Genomic DNA, 27,620 nt, shown 5'->3' on the forward strand with positions numbered 1-27,620 from the left:
CATGGCGCTTTAGTGTCCTGTCGATTTTGTCTAATACCTTCTTTGGGGCAGTCCCTGTTGTCAGGCAAAAGGTCAACCGTGGCATGATGAAAGAGTTCAGAGCGTCAATCTTTTGCCACGGTGCCAAGTATGAGGCGTCGAGTTTGTTTACATCACGTATGACACCTTCCATGGTGGCCGACTCGGTGTCGCATTTTGCGAACCCAGTTGGGACCCCAAGGTGTTTATAGGCGTCCTCATTGCCTAGGCATGAGAGCTCTTCATTGTGGAGGGTGTAGCTGTTGGTCCCGGCGGTGTGCAGTTTTCCTATAACAGCCAGAGTGCCGCATTTGGCGTGATTGAACCGAATTCCGGCCCAATCCGCCCACTCTGCGATGGAGTTGAGCTGGTCCTGAAGGCCCTTGCTGCTATTGCTGATAAGAGCAATGTCATCAGCGTAGGCTAGTGCACTTACCGTCTGTCCATGGATGCTGTATCCATTGTTGAGTGATTGGATGCGTCTTAGGGCTGGTTCCATGGTTAGAATGAAGAGCAGGGGGCTGATTGGACAGCCCTGCCTGACCCCTGACAGCATGGCAATGGGGTCTGTGTGACCCGTACAGGTGCGGACCCTGGTGGTGGCGCCGTCATATAGTCGCTGTAGAGTGGAGATTGCATCTGGGTTGAGGCCGTGCCACTTGAGTGACTCCCAGATGACACTGTGGGGGACGCTGCCAAAAGCGTTCGCAATGTCCAACCAGGCGATGTGGCATTCCTTCCTGGTACGCCTGGCATCCTGGATTACCGTTTTTAGCAGGAAGTTATGTTCGACACATCCCTGGTAATGTAGGAATCCCTTTTGGGATGTGGAAATACGGTCGTTGTTGTGGCACCACTTCAGCAGTCTATCCGCTAGGCAGGCTGTGTAGAGCTTACCTAGCGTGTTCGATAAGCAAATAGGTCTCCAATTACGGAGATCGGTGCAGTCACCTTTTTTGTAAATCAACACCATGGTGGATTCCCTCCAACTTGTCGGGATGTAGCTGATCCTAAGTACCGTGTTGAATATGGCCGCCAAGATGATCCCGTTGGGGTCGATGCGTCGTCAATGATGATACCTCATTATATCCGGGCCGGGGGCAGTGTTGTGACCCTTAGCAATTCGTGAGGCTACTTCTTCCGGTGTAAATGGAATGTTGAGCGGGTCACTTGTGGCCGGGAGCTGGTCTGATGTGGCAGGAACCGGTGTGGTGGTCGTTTGCGGGCTGCATTCGTTGATGGATTTAAAGTGCTGCTGTACTATGGTCGTATCAACTTGACAAAATCGCGAGCTTCCACCTAGAATGTGATCAAAAGCACGTTTTCGATTAGTTCTGTAGAGGCGTTGCAGTTCACTTGCCTCTATTTGTCGAGTCGATGCATTGTTGGTAGTGTTCCTGTTGGATTGCCGCGGGCGTTGGATATCACAGATTTCGTAGGCCAAGTTGATGAAGTCAGCGAGAATTCCCTCCAACATGTCCTCGTCTTGTGCTGCCTTGAATCGTGATGCCCATGCCGTAACCCATTGGGGGGGGTCCATCGTCTGGTGTAGGTGCGTCTGGGGCCTGTTGTGGTTGCGCAGACGGCGGATCCTGATTGAGTTCTACTGTAGGTTCTCTTTGATGTTGTGTCGGCGAGGGCACTGGAGAGGCTGGGCTTGCGGTGGCATCTCTTAGGTGCGGAGAGCTGAGTGTACAAGGATTAGAAGAGGACATGGGTGTAATTGTCCTACCTGATGAAGTTGTAGACATTGTTGGCTGCAGTGTTGGCGTGATCGGTAGCTGCTGTTCACAATTGGACTGGGGTCTTGCAGAGTTCTTGGTTTTCTGTCGACGTTTTCTACCGTTGGGCGTGGACTGCACTTGCGCAGGTGTTATGCCTTGGCTGGGCCCACATGTGTCAGGTGATGGCGTGGCTGGCGCACTAGGTGTGGGTTCTTCCTCGGCGATGGGTTGGCACGACCTCGTGGTTCTTCTTCTTCGTGGTGCAGCACGTCTGGTCGGTGGTGACGGGGAGGTAGAGTTCCAGGATGCATCGCTGCTCAGAGGGGTCGGCGCTGGTTTCGACGCTTTTTTGGCGTATGGCTTTCTTGGCCTCGTGGGAATGCAAACCTTTTTACGGTCTGCCGGGAGTGGGGGCGGAGGCGAGCAGGCCTCTATCCTCACACGGCAGTCATCGGCCTTGACTTGGTGAGCCTTGATCACTTTCAACTTATCATGAGTATACCCGCAGGCACGGCACTCGAACCGAAGGGTTGTACCATGGATGTGCTTTAAATGCTTGACCAAGCCCGCGTGGTCCGCATAATCGCGGGGAATCGGTGAGCACAGCTGGCATCAGTGCGGTGGGTGTAAAGGAACTAATACAGTAAGTTCAGACATGGCGGTGAAGATCAAACGTGTAGAATCAAGGATAGATAGATAGTGGGTGAAGCGCCCCCTGGGGTGCAGAGCAACCAACCAAGGAGGGGCGGGGAGGGGAAGAAAGAGGGTGTCCTGGGTGAAGCACCACGGGCCTCTCAAGCGAGAACCACAGGGTGTCCAAGCGGAGCACCAGAAAGGCTACCAGTCAGAACTGGTGGCGATAGGCGAAAGTGTTGCCGGTTGAGCAGCGAATACACAGTGCGTTTAAACCGTGCAGGCCGCTCTTCCGGCGGAAGAGAGAAGAGCAAAGGAAAGAGTAACCAAAAATAAAAGTATACTTACCCAGACGACTGGGGAGCAATGTGGGGCTCGAAATCCAGGTCTGGAGCTTGTTTTACTGAAGAACCATTAAGCTGATAAGAACAGATTTAAAATGCTTTTATTAATAATAAATTCCAAATAAAAAAGTACAAGTATGGGGTATTAAGCAGTGGAATTAAACATAAGAAACATGTACATATAGTTATGTACAGCGCGACATGGGCACAAAGCCAGTGGTGTATAATACAGTAAGGATAAATGTCGCGACATGGGCTCTTAGCCTGCCAGTATTTACAAGGGTTTGAGGGTACATATGACTTACGCAACAGGTCTGTAGATAGACGCGCGTGAAGGTAGATGAGCAGGTGTTCATAGGTTCAGTCCGTGTGGTTGTAACTTCGGTAGTTGGAGTCGGGGTGTCGAGGCGAATCCCGCTGGTCATGGAGTCTGGTCGCATGTTGATCACGACGGTCAGGGGTGTGCCGGTTGGTAGTGGTTCTTCGCCGACGATGTTGGTTGTGGGCGTTGGTTGCTGGTCTTTGGTGACTGGGAGCAGAACGTCCGTAGTTGAGGTGTTGTACGTATATTTCCCTACTCCAGCGGATACAGTCGCTTACCATGAGTTTGGCCATGGTCTTGGAGTATTTTCTTCCTATGCCCAGACGCTGAAGGACAGCGATGTTTCCGGGATCATATGCGCCCAATGAACCAACCACGAACGCATCGCAATAGGTGTCGTATCCCATGTTTCGGAAATGCTGTGCTAGGGGTGTGTATTTTTCAATCTTCTTTTCCCTAGCGGAGTTGAAAGCGTTGTGTCCGTTCTCGAATGGGATAACAACGTCGATGATGGTGGCTGTCTTGGCATTGTCGTTAATAGCCACCAGATCTGGTCTACAGTTGCCCTCGAATCCTGGTATGCGCTGATTACACTTGATGGTGAGATCTTCATCATTTACGGCTCGGCGAAGTCTATTAAGGACCGCGTTGTGCCGTTCGGTGGCGAGATGAAGATTGCGTGTGCAGTGATTTACCACATGGGCCAGCGTCTCCTGTTGAAATCCGCAGTGGCGACATCTGGTTGGAAGCTGGCCAAAGCGGCGGAGACCATGAAGGGGTACCACACTGAGTCGGGCTCTGTGGATGAATCGCCAATCGGCGAAGGATGTGTAGAGCCCGCTGCGTATAAAGTGGTTGCTGGCTGGATGTTGCGCCGTAAGTTTGAACGCCTTCCCCTGGTCGGGCTTCCGTAGGAGGCGATTCAGGAGGACGTTCTTCGCCATGTTTGTGAGGATTTTGGTGACTGACTGTCTGGGGATGATGTTCCCTGTTGTAGTGATGGCGATGGTGTCGTCGAAGACGGTCCATGTGATGTCAAGTTGTTTCCGCAGGCGTCTTGTGGCTGAGCGTAGGCGTGACCATGACGACGAGATGTCGGCTGGGTCGGCGCCAAACTCGCCCTCCATAGACCCATTGAGGTACGTGCACAAGTCCTCGAGTGAGGGGTCACGGCGGATACGTTTCCAGACTACACTTTGGAGTGACTTGATGGCGATGGAGCGTACCTTGTGGTCTCTGGACGTGAATAGGTGGGTGCCATGGGTAATCTGGCAAATGTCTGCTAGGGTGCCGCAGGGGGTTATGTTGGCTCCCCCGTGATCGTATGGTAAGTGGATCACTTCGGCACTGGCACGTTGGGGCAGGTTCAACCACCTTTTGGCACAGTTATTAATGTGCCTGTCCAAGGTGCGTAGCCGCTTCTTAGGGTTGGAACCGAGTAGGAGGTGGAAAGTAAGCTTGGGCAGCAGCATAGTGTTAATGGCATGGATCTTTTGCCAAGGGGCGAGTTTCGATTCGTCCAGCTGCTGAATGTCCTTCTCCAAGTTGCTGATGACGTCTTCGGATGTGTGATGTGTGGAGAATCCTGTTGGTATGCCCAAATAGTCGTAGCTTCCACCAGCGGACAGAGGTGGAATGTTGGTGCCTTGTAGATTAAAGATTTCATTGCCTGTGCCATGTTGTTTTCCTTTGACGGAGAGGGATGCGCATTTACCTGCATTAAAGCGCAAGCCTGCCCAAGCTGCCCAATTGGTGATGCAGTCAAGCTGTTTTTGCAGGCCCTCGGCGGTCGGACTTATGAGTACCAGATCGTCTGCGTAGGCCAAGATATCGATTGGCTCGCCTTCTAAAGGGTAACCAAGCTGGAGACATTGAATGCTTCGAACAGCAGTTTCAATGACGATGTTGAACAACAGGGGGCTCAATGGGCACCCCTGTTTGACCCCTGAGTGGATAGGTATATCATCAGTGTACCCATTACTAGTGCGGATACGGGTGGAGCAGTTCTGCAGAAGGCTGGTAATGATGTCCGTGCTTTCCTCATGTAGCTTACACCATTGCAAGCATTGAGAGATGGTGTTGTGGGGCACGGAGCCAAAGGCGTTGCTAATATCTAGCCACGCAATATGGCATGATCTATGTTTCCTCCTGGCATCTTGAATTATCGTTTGAAGGAGGAAGTTATGATCAAGGCAGCCTTCGTGCTGCAGAAACCCCTTCTGGGCACTAGAAAGGATGTCGTTGCTTTGGCACCAGAGAAGAAGCCTGTTGGCTAAGCAGGCATTAAAGATCTTGCCGAGAGTGTTAGAGAGGGCAATGGGCCTCCAGTTACTAACACTGCGGACATCGCCTTTCTTGTGTAGCAATATCGTGTTGGATCTCTGCCAGCTTGGTGGTATAAATGAGGTGCGAAGTACAGCGTTAAAGACGCTGCTGAGGATTATCCCTTTCGGGTCAACCCTGGCCCAGTGATGGTATCGGAGACCATCTGGGCCGGGGGCAGTGTTGTGGCAACGCCGAATCCGAGTGGCCACCTCAGCGGGAGTGAAAGGGCTGGTGAGTGAATTGTTGGAGTCGAGATCCGTGCATGGGGGAGTGGCGGAAGGTGCCGACGGGTGATGTTGTGAATTATGGGCGTATGAACGTTTGAAATGACTGTAGAGTTCTTGCCCGTCGATGTGGCAGTAGCTGGGCTGCCCTTTAGTGATGCAATCAATGGCCTTCTTCCTGTTAAGCCTGTACAGTCTCTGGATACGTCTGGCGTCGGAAGGGATGGAAGAGTAGGAGGGGGTATGCTCCCTCGGCTGGATGGTGGTCTCAGAGGCTGAGTAGATGTTTTGTGCTAAAATGACGAGGTCCTCGACCATGGCCTCAAGCATATCACCGTCCGTAGCGACCTCAAAACGGTGTTTCCAGTTGAGGACCCAACTGGGGATGGCTGACGGGTCTGCAGTGGAGGGCAGAGTGGTGGAGTGCTGGCTGGTGCACATGGGTTGGAGAGGAGGCTGGTCGGAGGTGGGGATATGGTGGGCAGGGCTATCAACTACGAGAGAGTTGTAGCTGCCAGAGCGGCCCTGAGGCGGGCTGCGATGGCGACCATTATCCCGGACGACTGAGGGCCGGCGCCTCCTAGGCCTTCTGTTGATGGCTGGAGGTTGGTTGGCCATCGGTGAGGTGGGTGGACTTGCTCCACGAGCAGCAACATCGCTGTAAACGGGAGCGGTACCATTGATGTGGTCCAGACCAGTGGTGGGAGGCCGGAAAGCTGGGCTATAGCACTGTGAACCCTGGGGTGGCTGGTCCCTGGGTGAATGGCTACCACCGGGTGAGTTGTCCGTACTCCATGACCCAGCAGTCGTCGTAGCGATAGGCGAGATGTGTTGAGGGCCCATGTTAGTACGGTTGTCGATGGTTTGCTGGACAGAGCGGGTAACCCTTCTGGTTGGAGGAGAAGGGGGGTCGAGCATTGGTGATGACATGGCGGAAGAGCATGATGATTGGTTGGTGGGTGCGGTAGGTGGAGTGGTATTCTGATTACCAAGCGTCCTATGGTGGTTATTCCTCCGCCTGACCCGAATCCGCCTGATACGGCGGTCGGTGGGAGGTGGTTGTGGGGGGGAGCAGGCGTCGATACTAGATCGGCAAGCCTCTGCTCTTCGCTGATAATCTTTGAGGGATTTCAGTTTTTCCATCACCAGACCGCAGGCACGACATTCAAAGTGCAGGACAGTGTCGTGCTCTCGCTTCAAGTGCCTAACCAACCCAGCGTGATCTATATACTCACGTGGGATTGGTAGGCATAATTGGCAATGATGTGGTGGTTGTAACGGCACCAAGATTGTGGTAGCTGGCATATTTGACCAAATGTGCAGTAGGGGAGAAGAAAAAGAGCAGAAATGCCCCCTGGGGTGCAAGGCAACCAACCAAGGAGGGGCAGGAAGAGGAAGAAAGTGGCAGAAGGGGTGCTTACGCAAAGCACCGAAAGGTCACCAACAAGCGTTGGCGCCGACAGGACAGTGTTGCCGGTCGAGCAGCGAATACACGGTGCGTTTAAACCGTGCAGGCCGCTCTTCCGGCGGAAGTAAGAAGAGAGTAGGAAAGAATAAGAGTGTTCAGTAACTTACCCTATGGCCGGGGAGCAGATGGCTCGGAGTCCGGGCGGCGACCTGAAAAGAGAATAACCAGCAAAATTAAAAATTAATCAAGCTGATAAGAACAGATTTAAAAAGCCTTTATTAAGAAATTTAAATTATTTACAATAAGGAGATTTTTAGGCAAGATGAATATAAAAAGTACCCAAAGTTGTGGGTAGTATCGCGAACATGGGCTCGTGTGCCTGACTGTTAAGGATACAGAAGTGGATGTTCGCGGACATGGGCTTGTGTGCCAACCAAGGAGTACGCGAACATATACAAACAAAGCGCGTGTCCATCGGCTTAAGTGCCAACCAAAGGTCGCGGGGACCTGTACATAGAAAGTGCGCGAACATGGGCTCGTATGCCAGACTGTTGGAGATACAGAAGTAGATGGTCGCGGACATGAGCTTGTGTGCCAACCAAAGTATACGCGAACATATACAGATGGAGCGCGTGTACATGGGCTAAGTTGCCAGTCAAAGGTCGCTGGGACCTGTACATAGAGAAAAGAATGCGCGGACATGGGCACGTATGCCAGCCAAGATACATACATGAGAGTGGAGAAGTGCCAAATTACCGTTGTCGGTGTTGCGGGGCTTCATGCTGTCGTTGGTATTCCAGGTGACGTCTGTAAATGTCGCAGCTCCACCGGATTGTATCACTAACCATCAGCTGCTTCATGAGTTTTGAATATCGCCTGCTGATGCCTAGTCGTTGTAGGGTCTCCTCGTTTGCATGGTCGTAGCCTCCCAGCGCTCCAATGATGAAGGCACTTATATGCGTGTTGTACCCCTTCTGACGGAAGTGCTGGACCAAGGTGTTGTACTTCTGAAGTTTTTCATCACGGGCTGACTGGAAGGCCATAGGACCATTTTCAAACGGTACTGTCACATCGACAATGGTAGCTGTTTTTGAGGGTTCATGAATTACTACCATGTCAGGTCTACAGTTTACTTCGAATCCAGGTACTCGCTGGTTGACCAGTACCGTCGCATCTTTTGGTCGGAAGGCGGTGACGATGCGTTGCAAAATGGCATTGTGGCGCCGGGTGATTAAATGGAAATTTGGGGGGCAGTGGCAAAGTACATGGGCCAGGGTTTCGCGGGCATAACCACATCTCCTGCACCGCTTGGTGTCGTTTCCAAACTTTTTGTGGCCGCGGAGGGCAACCACACTTAGCCTGGCCCGATGTACAAAAAACCAATCGGCAAAGCGAGTGAATCTGCCATTGTTGATAAAGTGGTTACTGGACTCGCTGGCCGCCGTGACCCCACAGGCCTTCCCTTGATCTGGTTTTGCAATGAGTTTTTGTAGGTGGTAAATTCTCATAAGACCAGTGAGGGTTTGATGGCAGTTGCTGGCGCGTAACCATTTGCCCTCGGCTGTTATGATTGGAATGTTGTCAGGATCGACTGTCCAGTCAAAGATTAGGTATTTTTTAAGACGCCGAGTGGCCATTCTGAGTCTCGTCCAGGTAGAAGAGATGTCTTTGCTAGGAAGACCAAACACATCCTCCATGGACCCGTTAAGATAACTACACAGGTCCTCGGGAGAGGGCCGCCTGCCGATACGTTTCATCACTACTCCCTCGAGTGCACCATGAGCTATGCAAGTGATGTTAGGGTCTCTGGATTGGAAGAGGTGGAGTGCATGACACAGTTGGACAATGTCTGCCAACTGACTGGTAGGCATGAGGTTAGTGCCTCCTTGTTTGTATGAGAGAAAAAGCAATTCTGGGCTGGCCCGCTGGGGGAGACCCAGCCAACGCTTTACACAGCGTTTGGTGGTTCGGTCGATATTGTCAAGGATTTTCTTAGGCGTTGTCCCATTAGTCAGACAAAATGACAGTTTTGGCATTATAAAGGTGTTAATGGCATCTATTTTTTGACATGGGGCAAGCCTTGAGGAATCCAAGTTTTCTATGGCCTGTATGATACTATTTGTGGTGGCAGCTTCAGTGTCACAGCGCGTGAAGCCGGTGGGGACGCCAAGATGTTTATAGGCATCTTTGTCGCCGAGCACTGGTAGCTCCTGACCGTTGATGGTGAAGACAGTGGGTCTGGTGGCATGTGATTTCCCAGCTACTGTGAGGGTGCCACACTTTGAATAGTTGAAGGTGATTCCAGCCCACGCAGTCCAGTCAGAGATGGAGTTAAGCTGTGACTGTAGGCCTTCCGGTGAGTTGCTAATCAAGGCCACATCATCGGCATATGCCAATACGTCAATGCTGCATCCATGAAGGGAGTAACCTTTTCCTAGAGCTTGAACCCGACGAATTGCCGGTTCTATTGCTAAGATGAAAAGCAGGGGGCTAATTGGGCACCCCTGTTTGACTCCCGAATTCATTGGGATCTGGTCAGTATACCCCGTGCAGAAGAGCCCTCATATAGCTGCTGGAGTACACATATGGCATCCTGATGGATGCCATGCCATCTGAGGGACTCCCAAAGCGTGTGATGGGGTATGTTGCCAAAAGCGTTGGCTATATCTAGCCAAGCTATGCAGCAATCTTTCAAAGACCTCCTGGCATCCTGAATTACCGATTTTACGACAAAGTTATGTTCAAGGCAACCCTGGTAATTCAAGAAGCCTTTTTGGGATAGAGAGAGGCGGCTATTGTCGGAGCACCAGCGGAGTAGCCTATCTGCTAGGCAAGCTGTGTACAGTTTGCCCAAGGTGTTCGAAAGGCAGATAGGGCGCCAGTTTTTTAGGTTGGCCGTGTCGCCTTTCTTGTGGATCAGCACTGTTGTGGATACCTTCCAACTGCGGGGGACATAACCCGTTCGTGAGACCGCATTGAAGATGGAAGATAATATTACGCCCTTTGGATCGATCCGCCTCCAGTGTAGATACCGGATTTTGTCCGGACCTGGAGCGGTGTTGTGCCCCTTAGCGATTCTAGTAGCCACCTCCTGTGGCGTGAAGGGAGCCTCAAAAGGGTTACTGGTCTCTGGAGGAGGGCATGGGTCGGCAGGAACAGGGGCGACAGCTTCAGGAGCTGGTCGCTCGTACATGGCACGGAAGTGGTTGTAGATGGTGCGTGAGTCCACAGTGCAGTAACGGGGTGGCCCACCCACCACACGGTCAAAAGCACGCTTATGATTTGCCTTGTACAGGCGTTGAAGATCACCAGCGTCTGACCGGGGCGGGTCACGAGGTGTTGTGCTTGGGCCACGGGTGCCATGACGCTGCCGTGGTGCTCTGATGTCACAGATCTGGTGGGCGAGGGCGATGAAGTCACCAAGTATACTCTCCATCATGTCCTCGTCCAGGACAGCATCAAAGCGTGTTACCCACGCAGATACCCAAGAGGAAGGGTCATTGTCGTTGGGGTGGTTGCCAGGAGTGGACATCTGGCTAGTGTGGGCATCATTACACTGTAGGCCAGGAGTGGAGGTCTGGTTAGGGAGAGTGTGGTTGTTATGCTGGCCAGGGATGGACATCTGGCTGTGCATGTCATTGGTGGGGCAGCCAGGAATGGACGTCTGGCTGTGTACAAGGCCTGACTGTAAGCCAGGAACTAACATCTGGCTATGGTAGGCCTCACCGTTCTGCGGGCCAGGGATGGACATCTGGCCTGAGGGATCCCCTTCACCTAGTTGGCTATGGGGTTGCAGATTGGTGGGATGGAGCCCGGGAGAAGTGGGTGGAGAGTGGTGGACAGGCTGATGCGGGCAGGAGGAAGGGGAGTTGCCACTGGCGGTCCAACCTGATGGATCAGGCGGCCTAGAGAAGGTGGTTGAAGGTCCCGTGGTTTGGGTTGACACGGGCTGCACGCCTGGAGATTGTTCCTCAGCTGGGGTGAGCTGCGATGATCTGGCAGTTCTCCTGCGACGAGATCTAGGCCTGGCGATCGGGGACACAGCTGGTGAGGAAGCATCAGAAGATTGATCGCATTCTGGCGTAGGCTGGGTGGTAGAGGGAGGGAGGCCAGTGGTTCGCCGTTTCCTAGGTCGTATTGGTATACGACGTCTTATCCCATTAGTAGGGGGTGGCGGAGGAGGTGGGGTGGCAGCTTTAATGCTGACACGACAAGCCTCAGATTTAGCTTGATGGTATTTCATGGCTTTTAGCTTGTCCAAGATGAGCCCGCACGCCCTGCATTCGAATGTGAGGGAAGTGGCGTGATCACGTTTTAAATGCCTAACCAGACCCGCATGGTCAGAGTATTCCCTAGGGATGGGCAGACAGAGTCTGCAACCATGCGGCGGTTGAAGAGGGACAAGTATTGTCTCTTCTGGCATGGGTGATCAAATGCGTAGGAAATTGGTAGGAGAAAGGGGCGGAAAAGCCTCCTGGGGCGCTTGGGGCAACCATCCAAGAAGAGGCAGGAAGGGGAAGAAAAAGTAGCGTACAGAGTAGCTATACGCTATGGAAAGGATGCTCGCGCAGAGCACCGAATCGCTACCGGAAACGGCGCCGATAGGAACAGTGTTGCCGGTTGAGCAGCGAATACACGGTGCGTTTAAACCATGCAGGTCGCTCTTCCGACGGAAGAGAGAAGAAGGTAGGACAGAGAAGTCAGTAAAACTTACCCAGAGGCCGGGGAGCACTCAGCTCGGAATCCGGTTGGCAACCTGAAAAGAAACAGCGAAATTACATTAATATAATCAAGCTGATAAGAACAGATTTGAAAACTTTTTATTCAGACTAATAAATGTACATTAAAGGATGATGAGAATATATAATTACATGGGCGGCCGAGATGGCCGATAGGAGTATTTACAAGATGTTAATTCCCGTGCCTATAGATAAGTCTGGAGGCTGGGTTGAGTATCGCGACATGGGCTTGTTCGCCTGTCATGATGTAGTGGTCGCGACATGGGCACTTATGCCAGCTAGTAGACGCGACAGTGATAGAGATGGTTGTCCGCGACATGGGCACATGCTGCCAGCTTAGAGACGCGACAGAGTATTTGGTGAGTATACGCGACATGGGCTCTTACTGCCAGCTGTTTAGACGCGACAATAGAGTAAGAGAAATCGCGACATGGGCACAGGGTGCCAGCATATGCGTACAAAGTCCAAGTTTAGTTGGTTGAGCGGAAGGTTTGGAGATGGTGATGGTATATCTCCCGACTCCAGCGAATTGTATCGCTCACCATGAGTTTGATCATGGTACTGCTGTACTTTCGGGAGATACCTAGCCGTTGGAGGATGGATGTGTTGTTGATGTCGTATCCGCCGAGAGATCCTAAGATGAACGCGTCGCATACTGTATCATAGCCCAGACTTCTGAAGTGGTTGGTTAAGCTCCTATATTTATCCACCTTGGACTGTCTGGCGATACTGAATGCTTCTTGTCCGTTCTCGAAGGGAATGGAGACATCTACTATTGTTGCCGTCTTGGCGTCTTCACATATTACCACGAGGTCTGGACGGCAGCGGTTGTCGAATCCGGGGACCTGCTGGTTAACGAAGATTTGAAGATTGTCGGGCCGGATTGCACGTTGAAGTCTCCCCAATACTGCGTCGTGGCGCTTGGTGGCAATGTGTAGATTTCTTGTGCAGTGGTTAAGCACATGCGCCAATGTTTCTTTGGGATGGCTGCACCTCCTGCATTTAGTGGAGGCATTGCCAAATCGTCGAAGTCCGTGGAGCGGGACAACGCTCAGGCGAGCACGGTGGACAAATCTCCAGTCCGCAAATGTTGTGTAATTGCCGCTGCGAAGGAAGTGATTACTGGCGGGGTGATTGGCTGTACATCTATAGGCCTTGCCTTGATCAGGCTTCCTAAGCAGGCGGGAAAGCTGTGCCGCCTTGAATTTCATAGACAAGATTTTAGTGCAGCTGGATCTGTTGACCAGGTTGTCATCACAGGCGATGGCAATGGTGTCGCCTACCGGAGTCCATTCGCAATTGATGGTTTTGCGGAGCCGACGAGTGGCTATGCGAAGGCGAGTCCATATAGACGAGATATCGTATGATTTTGCACCAAATTCGTCGCTCATGAACCCGTTAAGGTAGGTACAAACGTCCTCCAAGGACGGGTCGCGGTATATTCTCTTCTTGACCACGTCTTTGAGGAAGCTGAGGGCTAAGGAGCAGATGGTGGGGTCCTTAGAAGTAAATAAGTGCATCGCCTGGGTAACCTGTGAGATGGCCAGGAGGGGATGTTCGCACCTCCATAGTCATGTTCGATATTGACAATCTCGGAGCTTGCCCTCTGGGGTAAGTTTAGCCACTTCTTGGCGTGTTTAATTATGTGGCGATCCAGTTTGTGTAGGGGCTTCTTTGGGTTCGAACCCACTAGCAGATGGAATGATAACCTTGGCAGAAGGATGGTATTCGTAGCATCGATCTTCTGCCAAGGAGCTAGCTTAGAGTGATCCAGGCGGGTGATGTCATCCGTAATCTTTTGAAAGATGCTGGAGTCAGTTGGGTTTGTGGCGAACCCTGTGGGGACCCCTAAATGCCTGTAGGTTTCGTCGGGGCGGAGACTGGGGAGTTGCGAGCCTTGCAGACTGAAGGTGATGTTGTCCGAAGTGTGCCGGGCCACAATGATCGACAGTGTGGCACACTTCCTCGGCTTGAATCTGAGGCCCGCCCAGTCAGCCCACTCGGTGATGGCATCTAACTGCCGCTGTAGACCTTCTTTGGTGGCGCTGACTAAGGCCAGATCGTCCGCATATGCAATGATGCCTACCTCCTCACCCATGAGAGTGTAGCCCTCTTTCAGGTCTCTGACGTGACGGATAGCCGTCTCAATTACAATGTTAAAAATTAATGGGCTGAGGGGGCATCCTTGCTTAACCCCAGAGAGGATGGGGATGTTGTTGGTGTAACCATTGCTAGCTCTGACTCTGGTGTAGCAATTGGCTAGTAGGTTAGAGATGCTGGTGATACTGTCCTCGCTAAGTCCACACCACTCGAGGCATTGGATAATGGTGTGGTGGGGGACGGAACCAAAGGCGTTGGCAATATCGAGCCACGCGATGTGGCATTCGGATCGCCGACGCCTGGCGTCCTTAATGGTGGCTTGCAATAAGAAATTGTGCTCTAGACAGCCTTCATAGGGGAGGAACCCCTTCTGTGAGTTGGAAAAGATGCGATTATCTAGGCACCAGGATAGGAGACGGCTGGCGAGACAGGCAGAATATGTCTTGCCTAGAGTGCAAGATAGGGCGATCGGACGCCAGTTGTTGACATCTTGCTTGTCGCCGTCTTTGTAGAGGAGGATGGTGTTGGAACACCGCCACCAGCGAGGGATGTGAGACGTCCTTTGCACCGCGTTGAATAAGCTGCACAACATGACACCGTGCGGGTCTATCCGGCTCCAGTGGTGGTATCTGAGCCCATCAGGCCCTGGAGCGGTGTTGTGGCAACGCTTGAAGCGAGTTTGGATTTCTGATGGAGTGAAGGGTGCAGATAGTGGGTCATTAAAGTCGTGGTGCAAGGCTGTTGGGAAGGAAGATGGACGTGGGCCTTGGTGTTGAGAGGAGGCGGCATAGACTGACCGATAGTGGTGGTAGAGCTGGTCGCGGTCTATGTTGCAGTAGGTTGGCTGGCCCTCGGTTATTATGGTCATTGCCCGTTTTCTATTGATCCTATATAACTTTTGAATCCTACTAGGATCGGTGGCTGAGACTGGCTGGTGACGATTGTTGTTGGAAGGTTCGAAGACCCTAACGTCACATATCTGTTGTGCCAGTGCCACGAAGTCGTCGACCATGACCTCCAGCATATCAGGATCTAGAGCCACTTCAAACCTATCCCTCCAGGCGAGGGCCCAGCTGGGAACAGCTGAGGAGGACTGCGAGGGTGGTTGTGAGTGCTCCATCGAAGGGTCCGCACGAGAAGACGGCCTATTGCCCAGCAGAATGGGCGAACTAGTTGTCTGCGGAACGTCGTGAATGGAAGGCGGATGCTGTGGTCTGGGAGACAGGGCAGTGATACACTGACTATTGCGTGAAGTCAGGATTGAGGTGGGGGGCGGTGGGGACGCAGTGCAGTGAGCAACGAGCGGCGGGGTGCCGCAGGGAGGAGGGGGAGGATCGAGTGCCACAGAAGGGCCCGCACTGGTCGGAGACGAGGTAGGTGCGGGGCGGGTGGCCCGGTGCTGTTGAGCTCCGTTCAATCTCCTCCGATTGCTCCGACGACGTGAGACTGGCGTCCAGTCGCCCTGAGAAGGTGATGGGCTGTTTGTCGATTGTGAAGAGGTATCGTCGTTGGCGGGCGGAGTTGTAGTGGCCCGACGGTCTCGGCGTTGCCTGGGTCTGGTACGAAAGCGGCATATTCTCCTATTCTCAGGTATAGGAGCTGGCGGAGTAGAGGCCTCGATACTGGCTCTGCAGGCGCCGTCTTTAAGTTGGTGGGCTTTCATGGATTTCAACTTTGACATTATGAGGCCACAGACCCGGCATTCAAAATTTAGCTCAGTGGCGTGTTCCCTCCTTAAGTGGCGGACAAGGCCCGCATGATCGATGTATTCCCTAGGAATAGGGAGGCACAAAGGACAGTTGTGTGGTGGATGGAGGGGAACCAAAAGCGCCACCTGAGGCATGGCTAAGATCAAAGTGAGAGAAAAGTACGGAAATGCCCCCTGGGGTGCAGAGCAGCCAACCAAGGAGGGGCAGGAAGAGGAAGAAAGGGGCAGAAAGGGTGCTCACGCAGAGCACCGACACGTCGCCAAACTGGGTTGGCGACGACAGAGAAAGTGTTGCCGGTCGAGCAGCGAATACACTGTGCGTTTAAACAGTGCAGGCCGCTCTTCCGGCGGAAGAGAGAAGAGTGTAGGAAAGAGAAATTAGAGAAACCAAATATACTTACCCAGAGGTCTGGGGAGCAATGTGGGGCTCGAAGTCCAGTTCTGGTCCTTAATTTAGGCAAAGAACATCAAGCTGATAAGAACAGATGTAAAAACTTTTTATTGAAGACTAAAATTTCAATGTACAATGATGTAAATATAAGGAAGGGCCGTGGTGGCCACAAAGAGGTGAGTGACCCTAACCAATAGTAGGGTACACACGTGACATGGGCTCAATGCCAGCTACGGGACGCGACAGGTACAATGATCAACCGAGACATGGGCTCAAAGATGCCAGCCATGGGTCGCGACAGATTAGAGTGTACTCGCGACATGGGCTCAGGATGTGCCAGCTGTAAGATGGTAATTACATAGAGTGACACGCGACAAGATGATTAATTGGGACGTTGAAGGTGGTGGTGGTAGATCTCCCTACTCCAGCGAATCGTGTCGCTAACCATGAGTTTGATCATGGTTCTGCTGTAATTGCGGGAGATACCGAGACGTTGTAGGACGGAGGTGTTCTGATGGTCATAACCTCCCAGGGATCCGAGGATGAAGGCGTCGCAGGTGGTGTTATAGCTTTGCCTTCTGAAGTATTCTTTAACGTTGCGGTATTTTTCTTCCTTGGCTCGTCTTGCTATATCAAAGGCGTCTTGGCCGTTTTCAAAGGGGATACATACGTCCACAATCGTTGCGGTTTTTGCCGTGTCGCTAATGACCACTAGGTCTGGTCGGCATCTGTCGTTGTACCCGGGGACCTGTTGATTGGTGAGGATTTCGAAGTTTCCGGGTCGGATGGCGTGGTGGAGTCTGTTTAAGACTGCATCATGGCGTTTGGTGGCCATGTGTAAGTTCCGAGTACAGTGATTAAGCATATGGGCTAGAGTTTCTCGGGGATAGTTGCACTGCCTGCATTTCTTAGATGTATTCCCGAAGCGCCGATGTCCATGGAGGGGGACGATGCTGAGGCGAGCTCTGTGTACAAAGCGCCAGTCGGCGAAGGTCGTGTAATTACCGCTCTTGAGGAAGTGGCTGCTTGCAGGGTGTCCTGAAATGATTTTAAAAGACTTACCCTGGTCGGGTTTTCTTAGCAGGCAGTTCAGTTGAGCTAATTTGTATTTGGTAGATAGAACGTTGGTACAATTGGCTCTGTTGGTAAGGTTGTTCTCGCAGGCCATGGCGATGGTATTTCCTACTGGGGTCCAGCCGCAATCGATGGTCTTGCGGAGGCGACGAGTGGCTATTCGAAGTCTCGTCCATATTGATGAGATGTCGTATGACTTGGCGCCGAACTCGTCGTTCATGGATCCATTTAAGTAGGTACAGATATCCTCGAGGGACGGGTCTCGGTAGATACGTTTTCTCACCACGTCTTTGAGGAAACTGGTGGCCAGGAGGCAGATGGTAGGGTCTTTGGAGGTCAGCAGGTGCATTGCCTGGGTGACTTGAGAGATGGCCGCTAGAGTATAACAAGATGGGATGTTAGCGCCGCCGAAGTCGTTGGGGATATTGATGATCTCAGAACTGGCTCTTTGTGGGAGATTCATCCACTTCTTGGTGTGTTTCACGATGTGGCGGTCCAACTTGTGCAGTGGCTTTTTAGGGTTGGAACCTGCAAGAAGGTGGAAAGATAGCCTTGGCAGAAGAATGGTGTTTAGTGCATCAATCTTCTGCCAGGGGGCCAGTTTAGCTCTGTCAAGTCGGGGAATGTCCTCGGAGATTTTGTTGAAGATGTCGGGGTCCGTTGGGTGAGTAGAGAAGCCCGTCGGGACGCCAAGATGTTTGTATGTGTCGTCTGGGCTAAGGCTTGGAAGTGTGGATCCCTGGATGCTGAAAGTGATGTTTTCGGTGGTGTGCCGAGGGCCGATGACTGAGAGGGTGGCGCATTTCCTAGGTTTGAAGTGGAGGCCAGCCCAGTCTGCCCATTCCGTGATGGCGTCCAGTTGTTGTTGGAGGCCTTCTCTGGTGGCGCTGATGAGGGCAAGATCATCTGCGTAGGCGATAATACTTACCTCTTCTCCCATGAGGTTGTAGCCATTGTTGAGGCTCTTTACGCATTTGATGGCCGTTTCCACTACGATGTTGAATATAAGTGGGCTTAAGGGGCAGCCCTGTCTGACGCCTGAGAGGATTGGGATGTCATCGGTATATCCGTCTTGGGCCCGGATCCTTGTGGAGTTGTTGGCTAAGAGGTTCATGATGATTTCAATGCTCTTCTCATGGAGGCCGCTCCACTGGAGACATTGGGCGTTGGTGCGGTGTGGTACCGATCCAAACGCGTTGGCAATGTCAAGCCACGCTACGTGGCAGTCCTTGCGTTGGCGTCTTGCGTCTTTTATTGATGCTTGTAGCAGGAAGTTGTGTTCTAAACAACCCTCGTACGGGAGAAAGCCTTTCTGTGAATGGGAAAAGATGTTATTATCAAGACACCAGGTTAGGAGGCGGTTGGCAAGGCAAGCTGTGTACAGTTTGCCAAGTGTGCAAGAGAGGGCGATAGGACGCCAGTTGGTGACGTCTTGCTTATCTCCGCCTTTGTAGATAAGTATGGTATTGGATTTTTGCCATCCTTGCGGGATGTGGGAAGTCCTCAGGACTGCGTTGAATACGCTGCTCAGTATTACACCATGAGGGTCCAGGCGGTTCCAGTGTTGATAACGTAGACCATCAGGACCTGAGGCTGTGTTGTGGCAGCGTCTGAATCGAGCTTTTACTTCCTCGGGGGTAAAAGGCGTTGTCAGCGGGTCGTTGTTGTCATGTTGAAGCGTCTGTGGGAAAAGGGTAGGGCATGGGCCCTGAGAGTCAGTGGGTGAGGAATGTACTGACCTGAAATGTTCGTAGAGGCAGTCTTTGTCTATTTCGCAATAGGTCGGTTGGCCTTCAGTTATGATGGTCATTGCCCTTTTCCTGTTTATCCTATACAGCTTCTGGATTTTGCTGGCGTCGCATGCCGTGATAGGCTGTTGGTGGCGATTTGTGGTGGGCTCGTGTACCCTGATGGCACACATTTCTTGTGTCATAGTGACGAGGTCATTGGTCATGACCTCCAGCATATCAGGGTCCAGTGCTATGTTGAATCGATCTCTCCAGGCGAGGGCCCAGCTGGGGACATCCGTCGATTGCTGGTCTGTTGGAGGCTGAAGTTCAACCGGGGCGCATGCTGGTGGCGGGCATCCGGGGTTTGGTTGAGCCTCTGGTACGGGTACATGTGGCTGGTCCGTAGGTGGTGATGGGGGCCTGGAAAGAAAGGGTTCGCTTCTCGTCCAGTTGCTATTAGGCAATGGCGAGATGATGACCACAGGCTGTGCGGTATGGTGCCTCGGAGTAGCAGGTGGGGTGCTGCTGGCGGTATGGCGAGAATCGACTGTTGCGGGTGCGTTGTCCTCCGGTGAAATGGGTGCCGGGTTGGTGGTTCTTCTCATTTGGGTCCGACCCGATCTCCGTCGATTGTTGTGGCTGCTCGTTGTTGGAGAGGTGTTGTTTTGCGGAGGAGAGGCACTGGTGTCAGAGCACGGTGAGGTAGTGGTGTCCATGGCTGTGGCAATGGTGGCACGGCGCACTTGGCGATGTCTGGGCCTGGTCGTGAAACGTCGTATTCTGCGGTTTTCCGGAATGGGAGCTGGCGAGAAGGACTCGATGCTGGCTTTGCATGATTTGGCCTTTGTCTGGTGCAATTTCAGGGCCTTAAGTTTTGTCATGACGATGCCGCATGCCCGGCATTCGAAGTTCAGCTCCGTAGAATGTTCACGTTTCAGGTGTCGCACTAGGCCAGCATGGTCAATGTACTCCCTTGGGATTGGGAGGCACAGTGGACAACCATGCGGCGGTTGTAGTGGGACGAGGAGTGTCACACGTGACATGGCTAAGATCAAAGTGATAAGAGAGGGGTAAGAGCGGAAGGCCCCCTGGGGTGCTTACGCATCCAACCAAGAAGAGGCGGGAAGAGGAAGATAGAGGTGATCAGGCAAGACACCACAAGGTGTTCAGTGAAACACCCAGGGGTGTAAGAGCAAGACACCGGAAATGCTACCAGGCTAGGCTGGTGGCGATAGACGACAGTGTTGCCAGTCGAGCAGCGAATACACGGTGCGTTTAAACCGTGCAGGCCGCTCTTCTGGCGGAAGAGAGAAGAGTAGAGGAAAGAGAAACAAGTAAACCAAAAATACTTACCCAGAGGACTGGGGAGCGATGTAAGGCTCGAAATCCAGGTCTGGTCCTTAATTTAGCCAAAGATCATCAAGCTGATAAGAACAGATATAAACGATTTTATTTAAATTCCTTTAAAATATATACAAAAATGTGGGGTGTGATAAAAAAGGAGAGGATAAGTACAAAGGTACTACACATTTGATCTTAGCCATAAGGCCGAGAAGACTACACATTTGATCTTAGCCATTTATTATAATCAATAAGTATGTACAGTGAAATTGGTAGATCAGTAGGTGAGAACATGGGCACTTAGCCAGCCAGTAAGATACAAAGTGGTTGGTGAAAGAAGTATGTGAGGACAGAAGTCCTCTGCGCGTTCCATGGGCTCAAGCCGGAGATATGTACAATGAGAGATGTGCGCGTTTACATGGGCTCTAGCCTGTCAAAAATAATACAATAGTCTGGACGCGGAAAGTAACAGTAGTTATTGTTGGCGGCGACCGCAGACGTGGTTCATGTAAATGTCCTTACTATATTTTATACAATCGCTTACCATAAGGTAGCGCATCAATTTTGCATATCTTCTCGAGATGCCGAGGCGTTGAATAACACTTTCGTTTGCGGTGTCATAGCTGCCTAAAGCGCCAATGACGAAAGCATCAATGAATGTGTCAAAGCCACGGCTGCGGAAGTAGGCGGCGAGGTCTTCGTACTTTTTGATTTTTTCCTCGCGGGCTCTGTTGAATGCTTCTTCGCCATTTTCAAACGGCGTGGCGACGTCTATGATTGTTGCCGTTTTTGGTTCATGGTTTACAATGACGAGGTCGGGTCGACAGTTGCCTGTGTATCCTGGAACACATTGGTTTGAGTACACCGTGGCTTGTTTCCGGTCGAAGGCATTCAGGAGGCGGCTGAGTATTGAGTTGTGTCGTTTGGTGATCTGGGAGAAATTTGGCGGACAGTGATTAATCACGTGCGCCAAAGTTTCTCTGTGCCGCTGGCATCGTCGACAGTTCTGGGAGGCATTACCGAAGCGGCGTAGGCCGCGGAGGGGGACTACACTGAGTCTTGCCCGGTGAATAAACCTCCATTCGGCGAAGCTAGTAAAGTTCCCATCTCGCAGGAAATGGTTAGAGTTGTGGTTACCTGCAATTAGGCGGAATGCTTTGCCTTGGTCGGGTTTTCTTAAGAGGGCCGTTAGGTATGTAGATTTAACTGCTGCGGTGATGGTGCTGACTGCGTTGGACTTGTTGAGTGGCTTGCCGTCGACTGAGGGAGCGAGGGTGCCGTCTTCGTTTGGGGTCTAGGTGAGGTCGATGCGGGTTCTTAAACGTCGTGTGGCCATCCTGAGTCGGGTCCAGAGGGAAGGGACGTCATATGGATCACATCCAAACTCATTTTCCATGGACCCAGCCAGGTATGTACACAGGTCGGCGTTGGTGGGTTCGCGTCTGAGGCGTTTTTCAACGACCTTTTTGAGGGTCATGGTGGCGAGGCTGGTGACGTTGCTGTCCCTAGATAGAAATAAATTGACCGCATGACTCACCTGGGCGACGTCGGCTAGTACTGCACACGGTGAGATGTTGGCTCCACCTTGGCAGTTCGGCATATGGACGACCTCTGGGGAGGCACGTTGCGGCAGGTTCATCCATTTTTTGACGTGCCGCTTGATGGTTTTGTCGAGGAGACTACACATTTCATCTTAGCCATTACTCTTATGGCTAAGATCAAATGTGTAGTATCTGTTCTTATCAGCTTGATGTTCCTTGCCTAAATTAAGGACCAGAACTGGACTTCGAGCCCCACATTGCTCCCCAGACCTCTGGGTAAGTATATTTTGGTTTTGCTACTTTCTCTGTCCTACACTCTTCTCTCTTCCGCCGGAAGAGCGGCCTGCACGGTTTAAACGCACCGTGTATTCGCTGCTCGACTGGCAACACTTTCGTCTATCGTTACCAGCCTAGGCCGGTAGCTTTTCTGGTGCTCCACTTGGACACCCCGTAGTCCTTAAAGCCCGTGGTGTTTCACTCAGGACACCTTCTTTCTTCCCCTTCCCGCCCCTCCTTGGTTGGCTGCTCTGCACCCCAGGGGGCTTTCCACTCTTTACCCTTCTGTCTCTCTGCTACACATTGGTCTTACTAAGCCATGTCAATTCAAACTGTACTTGTGCCTCTCCACCCGCCCCATGGTTGCCAGCTATGTCTGCCAATTCCCCGGGACTATGCGGACCATGCCGGGCTAGTTAAGCACCTGAAGCTTATCCACAGCACTACACTCCAATTCGAGTGTCGTGCGTGTGGATACACTCACGAAAAACTAAAAACTGTGAAGGCTCATCAATTGCGTGTCGACGACTGCCGTGCTAAGATTGAGGCTCTGTCGCCCCCTCCTGCGCTCCCGGCAGATCGTAAGAAGATATGCATTCCAACCAGGCCGAGAAAACCTTATGTCCGGAGGAAGCCCAAAGCAACGCCAGCCAATCCGCCCAGTGGAGATTCGTCCTGGAGCTCAGCACCCCCTTCCCCGCCGACCAGGCAGACGGCGCCACGGAACAGGAGGGCCACTAGGTCCATCCAAACTATTACGGAGGAAAGCCAACCGTCGCAACGTAGTCCAACTGCCAGCACATCCAGCACGCCACGTCTCTACAGCCAGGTAGCAGCAGCAAGTGCAATGGTGCCAGCAACTAGCACAGCGTCGCAACGCTCCACAGCTACCTCGACGAAGCGACGGAGAAACACGAGAAGCTCTACAAGGAAGGATCCGGACCCATCTCCACCTCGCAGCGTCAGTCAACCGGTGCCAGCCAGCCCCACGCAACTAACAGGTGACACCCCATGTCCGCCACCAGGTAAGGCGAACCATTCTTACTTTACCCCTGTACAGACTGTTACCACCACTAGAGATAACATCGCCTCACCGCCAACGGACCCTCCGTCACCTCCGCACCAGGCTCCATCGACGCAGCCCAGCCCTCCAGCCACTGCACTCCCACCGAGCGACTTACAATCATCTGCAGATGCTAGCGGCGGCCCCCCTCAATGGGTTACAGCATGGGCTGACCGTTTCAACGCTACGCTCGACGAGGATATGCTCGAAGGCGTCCTGCACGACTTTATGAGACTGACCTACGAAATCTGCGACATTCAGGGACCAAGACGCAACCAATAGAATACCTCGGACCGCAACTCCTCCCGTCAACTAGAGGCCAGCCACATCCAGCGGCTCTACCGTACCAACAGAAAGCGGGCCTTTGATCACATAATTGGTGGCGAATCCCGCTTCTGCCAGGTCGACCCCGAGGTAATCTACCACCACTTTAAAAACATTAATGAAATCTGTCCTCTTAGGGAAACCACCCCAGTGCCTATCGACCCAGATCCAGCTCCCACGACGACTACGGACCCAATCAACATCTCATTCACATCGGAAGAAGTCGCTGTACGGATCGCCAAGGGACATAACACCGCACCGGGCCCAGACAAAATACGTTACCTGCACTGGAGGCGGGTGGACCCGAAAGGTATTATTCTTGCAGCACTCTTCAATGCTGTGCAAAGGATTGGGTACATCCCCCAAGCTTGGCGGGTTTCCACCACCGTACTACTTTACAAAAAAGGGGACCAATCGGACCTTAGGAACTGGCGACCGATTTCCCTATCCAACACCCTAGGTAAGCTTTACACCGCTTGCCTGGCGGATAGGCTCTTGAAATGGTGCGACCAGAACAATCGCATCTCCACCGCTCAAAAGGGGTTTCTCCACTATCAAGGTTGTGTGGAGCACAACTTCTTGCTAAAGTCGATTATCCAAGACGCCAGGCGCACTCGTAACGAATGCTTCATAGCCTGGTTGGATATTGCCAACGCATTTGGAATCATTCCCCACTCCATCATATGGGAATCGCTGAAATGGCATGGCTTGCACCCTGACGCCATCGCCACCATCCAATTGCTTTATGAGAACTCCACTACTAGGATCCGCACCTGCACAGGCTTAACCGAACCTGTTTCCATGCTGTTAGGTGTGTGCCAGGGCTGCCCCATCAGCCCACTTCTTTTTATTCTTACAGTTGAGCCTGCCCTCCGTCGACTCCAAGCCTTGAAGAAAGGATACACCATCCACGGCCACACTGTCGACGCCTTGGCCTACGCCGACGACGTTGCGTTGGTCAGCAGCAGCAGCCAGGGGCTCCAAGCTCAGCTGGACTCCATCGCCGCATGGGCGAAATGGGCAAACATCAAATTCAATCACGCAAAATGCGGCACACTTGCCGTATTAGGTAAGCTTCATTCCGTAGGTACCAACACCTTCTCCCTTGACCAAGCCGACCTCCCGAGGCTCGGCAACGACGATGCCTACAAGCATCTCGGGGTCCCCACCGGATTCTCGAGATGCGACACGGAAGCATCCACCACCGAGGGCGTAGTTCGTGATATGTACAAGCTTGACTCATCCCACCTAGCACCCTGGCAAAAACTCGACGCACTAAACACCTTCGTCATGCCACGGCTGTCTTTTTGTCTCACTGCAGGAACCACACCAAAAAAGACACTCGACAAGATCGACAGAGTCCTCAAGCGCCTGGTTAAAAGATGGCTCAGCGTACCACAACGGGCCAGCGCTGAGATTGTCTACTTGGCCTACAAACAAGGAGGCGCTAATGTCACCCCGTCAAGCCTTCTCTCCGACATCTCGCAGGTGTGTCACGCAATGCATCTTTTTATCTCCAGGGACGAGAATATCATCAACGTATCACTTGGCGCTCTGCGCGACGTGGTCTCTTCCAGAATTAAACGTACCCCGACCATCGACGACATCTGCCAATACCTCGACGGGTCCATGGATGGCGACCTAGGAAATCCATCGAAGGACATTACATCGACATGGACTCGCCTGAGGATGGCTACAAGACGTCTGAAAAAGAAGATCGACATCAGCTGGACGAACGGGCCCGGAAACGTCCCCACCATCGCCATAGACAACAACTGCCTACGGGTAAGAGGCTGCCAACACGTACTTGACAGACTCCTGAAGTTCCACCACCTGCAGCGATTGACGGCGAAGCCAGATCAAGTTAAGGCCTTCAAGATCACGGCCTCGAGTGAAGTGAGCAATCACTTCCTCAGCAGTGGCCAGTACACCCGCTTCTCGGACTGGCGCTTCATTCACCGCGCCAGGCTGAGTGTGGTTGCTCTACGCGGCCACAAGCGCTTCGGGAACGAGACCAAATCATGCCGCCGATGCGGATTTGCTCGTGAAACGCTTTCCCACGTACTGTGCCACTGCCCACCTAACTTTCGCCTTATAACACAGCGCCACAACGCCGTAGTGAACCGGCTGGTGAAAGCCTTCCAGCCAAGAGGTGCCACCGTACTAGTGAATCAGCGGGTTCCTGGATACCACGAAAATTGCAGGCCGGACCTGGTTATCCTGCACGAGGAATCGAAATCTGCAACGGTAATAGATGTCACAACCCCTTTTGAAAACGATCGACCGGCCTTCGACGCTGCGAGGGAAGAAAAAGAACGCAAATACTACAACCTCGTTCAACATCTTCGCAGCCGGGGCTACGACACATTCTTCGGGGCGTTCATAATTGGTGCGCTCGGAGGTTATGACCATCAAAATGAATCCATCCTTCATCGCCTCAACATCGGCCGTCGTTACGCTAACATGATGAAACGACTGATGGTTAGCGACGCCATAAGGTGGAGCAATGACATATACCGGCAGCACTTGGGAGATTGCTCACGCCGCCCACCTCCACTGGACTCTAACCGACGCAGCAACCAAGCCCGACCAACACACACCACATCGACTACCCAACCTTTGTCTAACCAGGTAAATGTACCTCTGTAAACGCGTTTTTATCCCAATGGGATACTGGCTGGCAACTGTGCCCATGTCCTCGGTACCACCAATACCAATGTACTCCATGACTGGCTGGCGAACGTGCCCATGTATCGCGACAACACCTGTACTTGTAAAATAACTGGCTGGCAAACGTGCCCATGTTTCGTGTTAACACCTTTTGTATATATCTGTTGGCAAATTCTTTGCCCATGTCGCGCTCACATAAGTGTGCTCACACTTTGTATATATTCACCTTTGCCTATGTATACCCTGTAATCATCTTTTTGAATTTATATATTAATAAAGGCTTTTTAAATCTGTTCTTATCAGCTTGATTATCATTAATTAAGCCTGATCCTGCCTCCAGCTGATGACCTCCGGATTCCGAGCCGTTTGCTCCCCGACAGGTGGTAAGTTGTTTTAACTTATTTCTCTCTTTCCTATTCCCCTTCCTACTTCCGCTGGAAGGGCGGCCTGCACTGTTTAGACGCACAGTGTATTCGCTGCCTGACCAGCAACGACTTTCCTATCGCGGCGTGAACTCTGTTCACGATGCAACATGTACTTCTTTTACTGCACAGGCTTGCCTGGGCAGTAATTCTTTCTTCCCCTTCCTGCCTCTCCTTGGTTGGCTGCTTCGGCACCCCAGGAGGCATTCCCGCCCCTTCACTCTCACTTTTTCGCACTGATCTTAGCCATGCCGCCAGTGACTCTCCTGGTCCCATTACGACCTCCACATAATTGTGAACTGTGTCTTCCCATCCCATGTGAATATGTGGACCACGCGGGCCTGGTACGCCACTTAAAACGTGAGCACAATACCAGCCTTGCTTTCGAATGTCGTGCCTGTGGCCTCACTTTGTTGAAACTTAAAGCTTTGAAAGCCCACCAGGCCAAGTCTGCAGCCTGCAAATCCAGCATCGAGGCCTACTTACCTCCTGCTCCAGTGCCCAAGAACCGCAAAATCAGGCGGTTCAGGAACTGGCATAGGTCCCTCCCCACGGACGCCTCCACCGCAGCTGCAGAGTCCTCTGTATCTTCAGCCAGCAGCCCGCCTACGTCGCCGGAATATGTATCTCTGGCTGCACGACAACACAGCACTGCCAGAAGATCAACCAGGGCCCGACTACGCAGAGCTACTCACCCTGCTCCCGCACCACCCGAGGAACCCCTCAGCACACCGGCCTCTCCAGGACCTCCGGCAGCCACCTCTGGACCTCCTCCTGCTTCACCAGGCTCTCCACCACCACCTACTGAGTGCTCTCCTCCAACCCCGGTCCCTCCTACTGACAGAAGCGATGTCGCCTCCCCAGGTCCTCCACCTCCACCCATCGACACTCCTATGTCACTGGCCCCTTGAGACCACCAGGCCTCAGCATTGCACCTTTCTCAGGCTTACAACTCGAGCCACCACGGACACCTCCTGTTGAGCCCTCCACCATCCCGAGCTGGGCCCTGGCCTGGCGCGACCGCTTCGACGTCGCCCTTGACGCAGACATGCTGGAGGTCATGTCTGACGACCTCATCAACCTGGCGCAGCAGATCTGCAACATCCGGGTCCATGAACCCTCTACCAACCGCCGTCCCCGTGCAGCAGCTGCCAACGACGCCAGCAGCATTCAAAAACTTTACCGGGTGAATAAGAAGAAAGCAATGACCATCGTCACGGACGGGCAACCCACCTACTGTGAG

At 52.5% G+C, this 27,620-nt stretch overlaps 4 protein-coding genes across 4 annotated transcripts; 3 read left to right on the top strand and 1 right to left on the bottom strand.

Annotated features, from left to right (window-relative positions):
* Positions 1-16,318: 16,318 nt before the first annotated feature.
* Positions 16,319-19,621, bottom strand: LOC111621802. Its single transcript, XM_023364051.1, has one exon. The coding sequence runs from the start codon at positions 19,619-19,621 to the stop codon at positions 16,319-16,321; it is 3,303 nt and encodes a 1,100-aa protein (XP_023219819.1).
* A 2,596-nt stretch (positions 19,622-22,217) lies between these two features.
* On the top strand, positions 22,218-23,243 carry LOC111621803 (mucin-2-like). Its single transcript, XM_023364052.1, has one exon. The coding sequence runs from the start codon at positions 22,218-22,220 to the stop codon at positions 23,241-23,243; it is 1,026 nt and encodes a 341-aa protein (XP_023219820.1).
* An 843-nt stretch (positions 23,244-24,086) lies between these two features.
* On the top strand, positions 24,087-25,934 carry LOC111621804 (uncharacterized protein T26G10.4-like). The gene has a single exon (XM_023364053.1). The coding sequence runs from the start codon at positions 24,087-24,089 to the stop codon at positions 25,932-25,934; it is 1,848 nt and encodes a 615-aa protein (XP_023219821.1).
* A 691-nt stretch (positions 25,935-26,625) lies between these two features.
* Positions 26,626-27,288, top strand: LOC111621805 (vegetative cell wall protein gp1-like). The gene has a single exon (XM_023364054.1). The coding sequence runs from the start codon at positions 26,626-26,628 to the stop codon at positions 27,286-27,288; it is 663 nt and encodes a 220-aa protein (XP_023219822.1).
* The last annotated feature ends 332 nt before the right edge of the window (positions 27,289-27,620 follow it).

This window comes from Centruroides sculpturatus, unplaced genomic scaffold, assembly GCF_000671375.1.
Source record: "Centruroides sculpturatus isolate CEXI.00-Female unplaced genomic scaffold, Cexi_2.0 scaffold153, whole genome shotgun sequence".
NCBI lineage: Eukaryota > Metazoa > Arthropoda > Arachnida > Scorpiones > Buthidae > Centruroides > Centruroides sculpturatus.

What these genes read in the sequence shown, in the direction of transcription:
- LOC111621802 (XM_023364051.1), bottom strand. Translation starts at nt 19,621, where the DNA reads ATGACAAAACTTAAGGCCCTGAAATTGCACCAGACAAAGGCCAAATCA.
- LOC111621803 (XM_023364052.1), top strand. Translation starts at nt 22,218, where the DNA reads ATGTCAATTCAAACTGTACTTGTGCCTCTCCACCCGCCCCATGGTTGC.
- LOC111621804 (XM_023364053.1), top strand. Translation starts at nt 24,087, where the DNA reads ATGCTGTTAGGTGTGTGCCAGGGCTGCCCCATCAGCCCACTTCTTTTT.
- LOC111621805 (XM_023364054.1), top strand. Translation starts at nt 26,626, where the DNA reads ATGCCGCCAGTGACTCTCCTGGTCCCATTACGACCTCCACATAATTGT.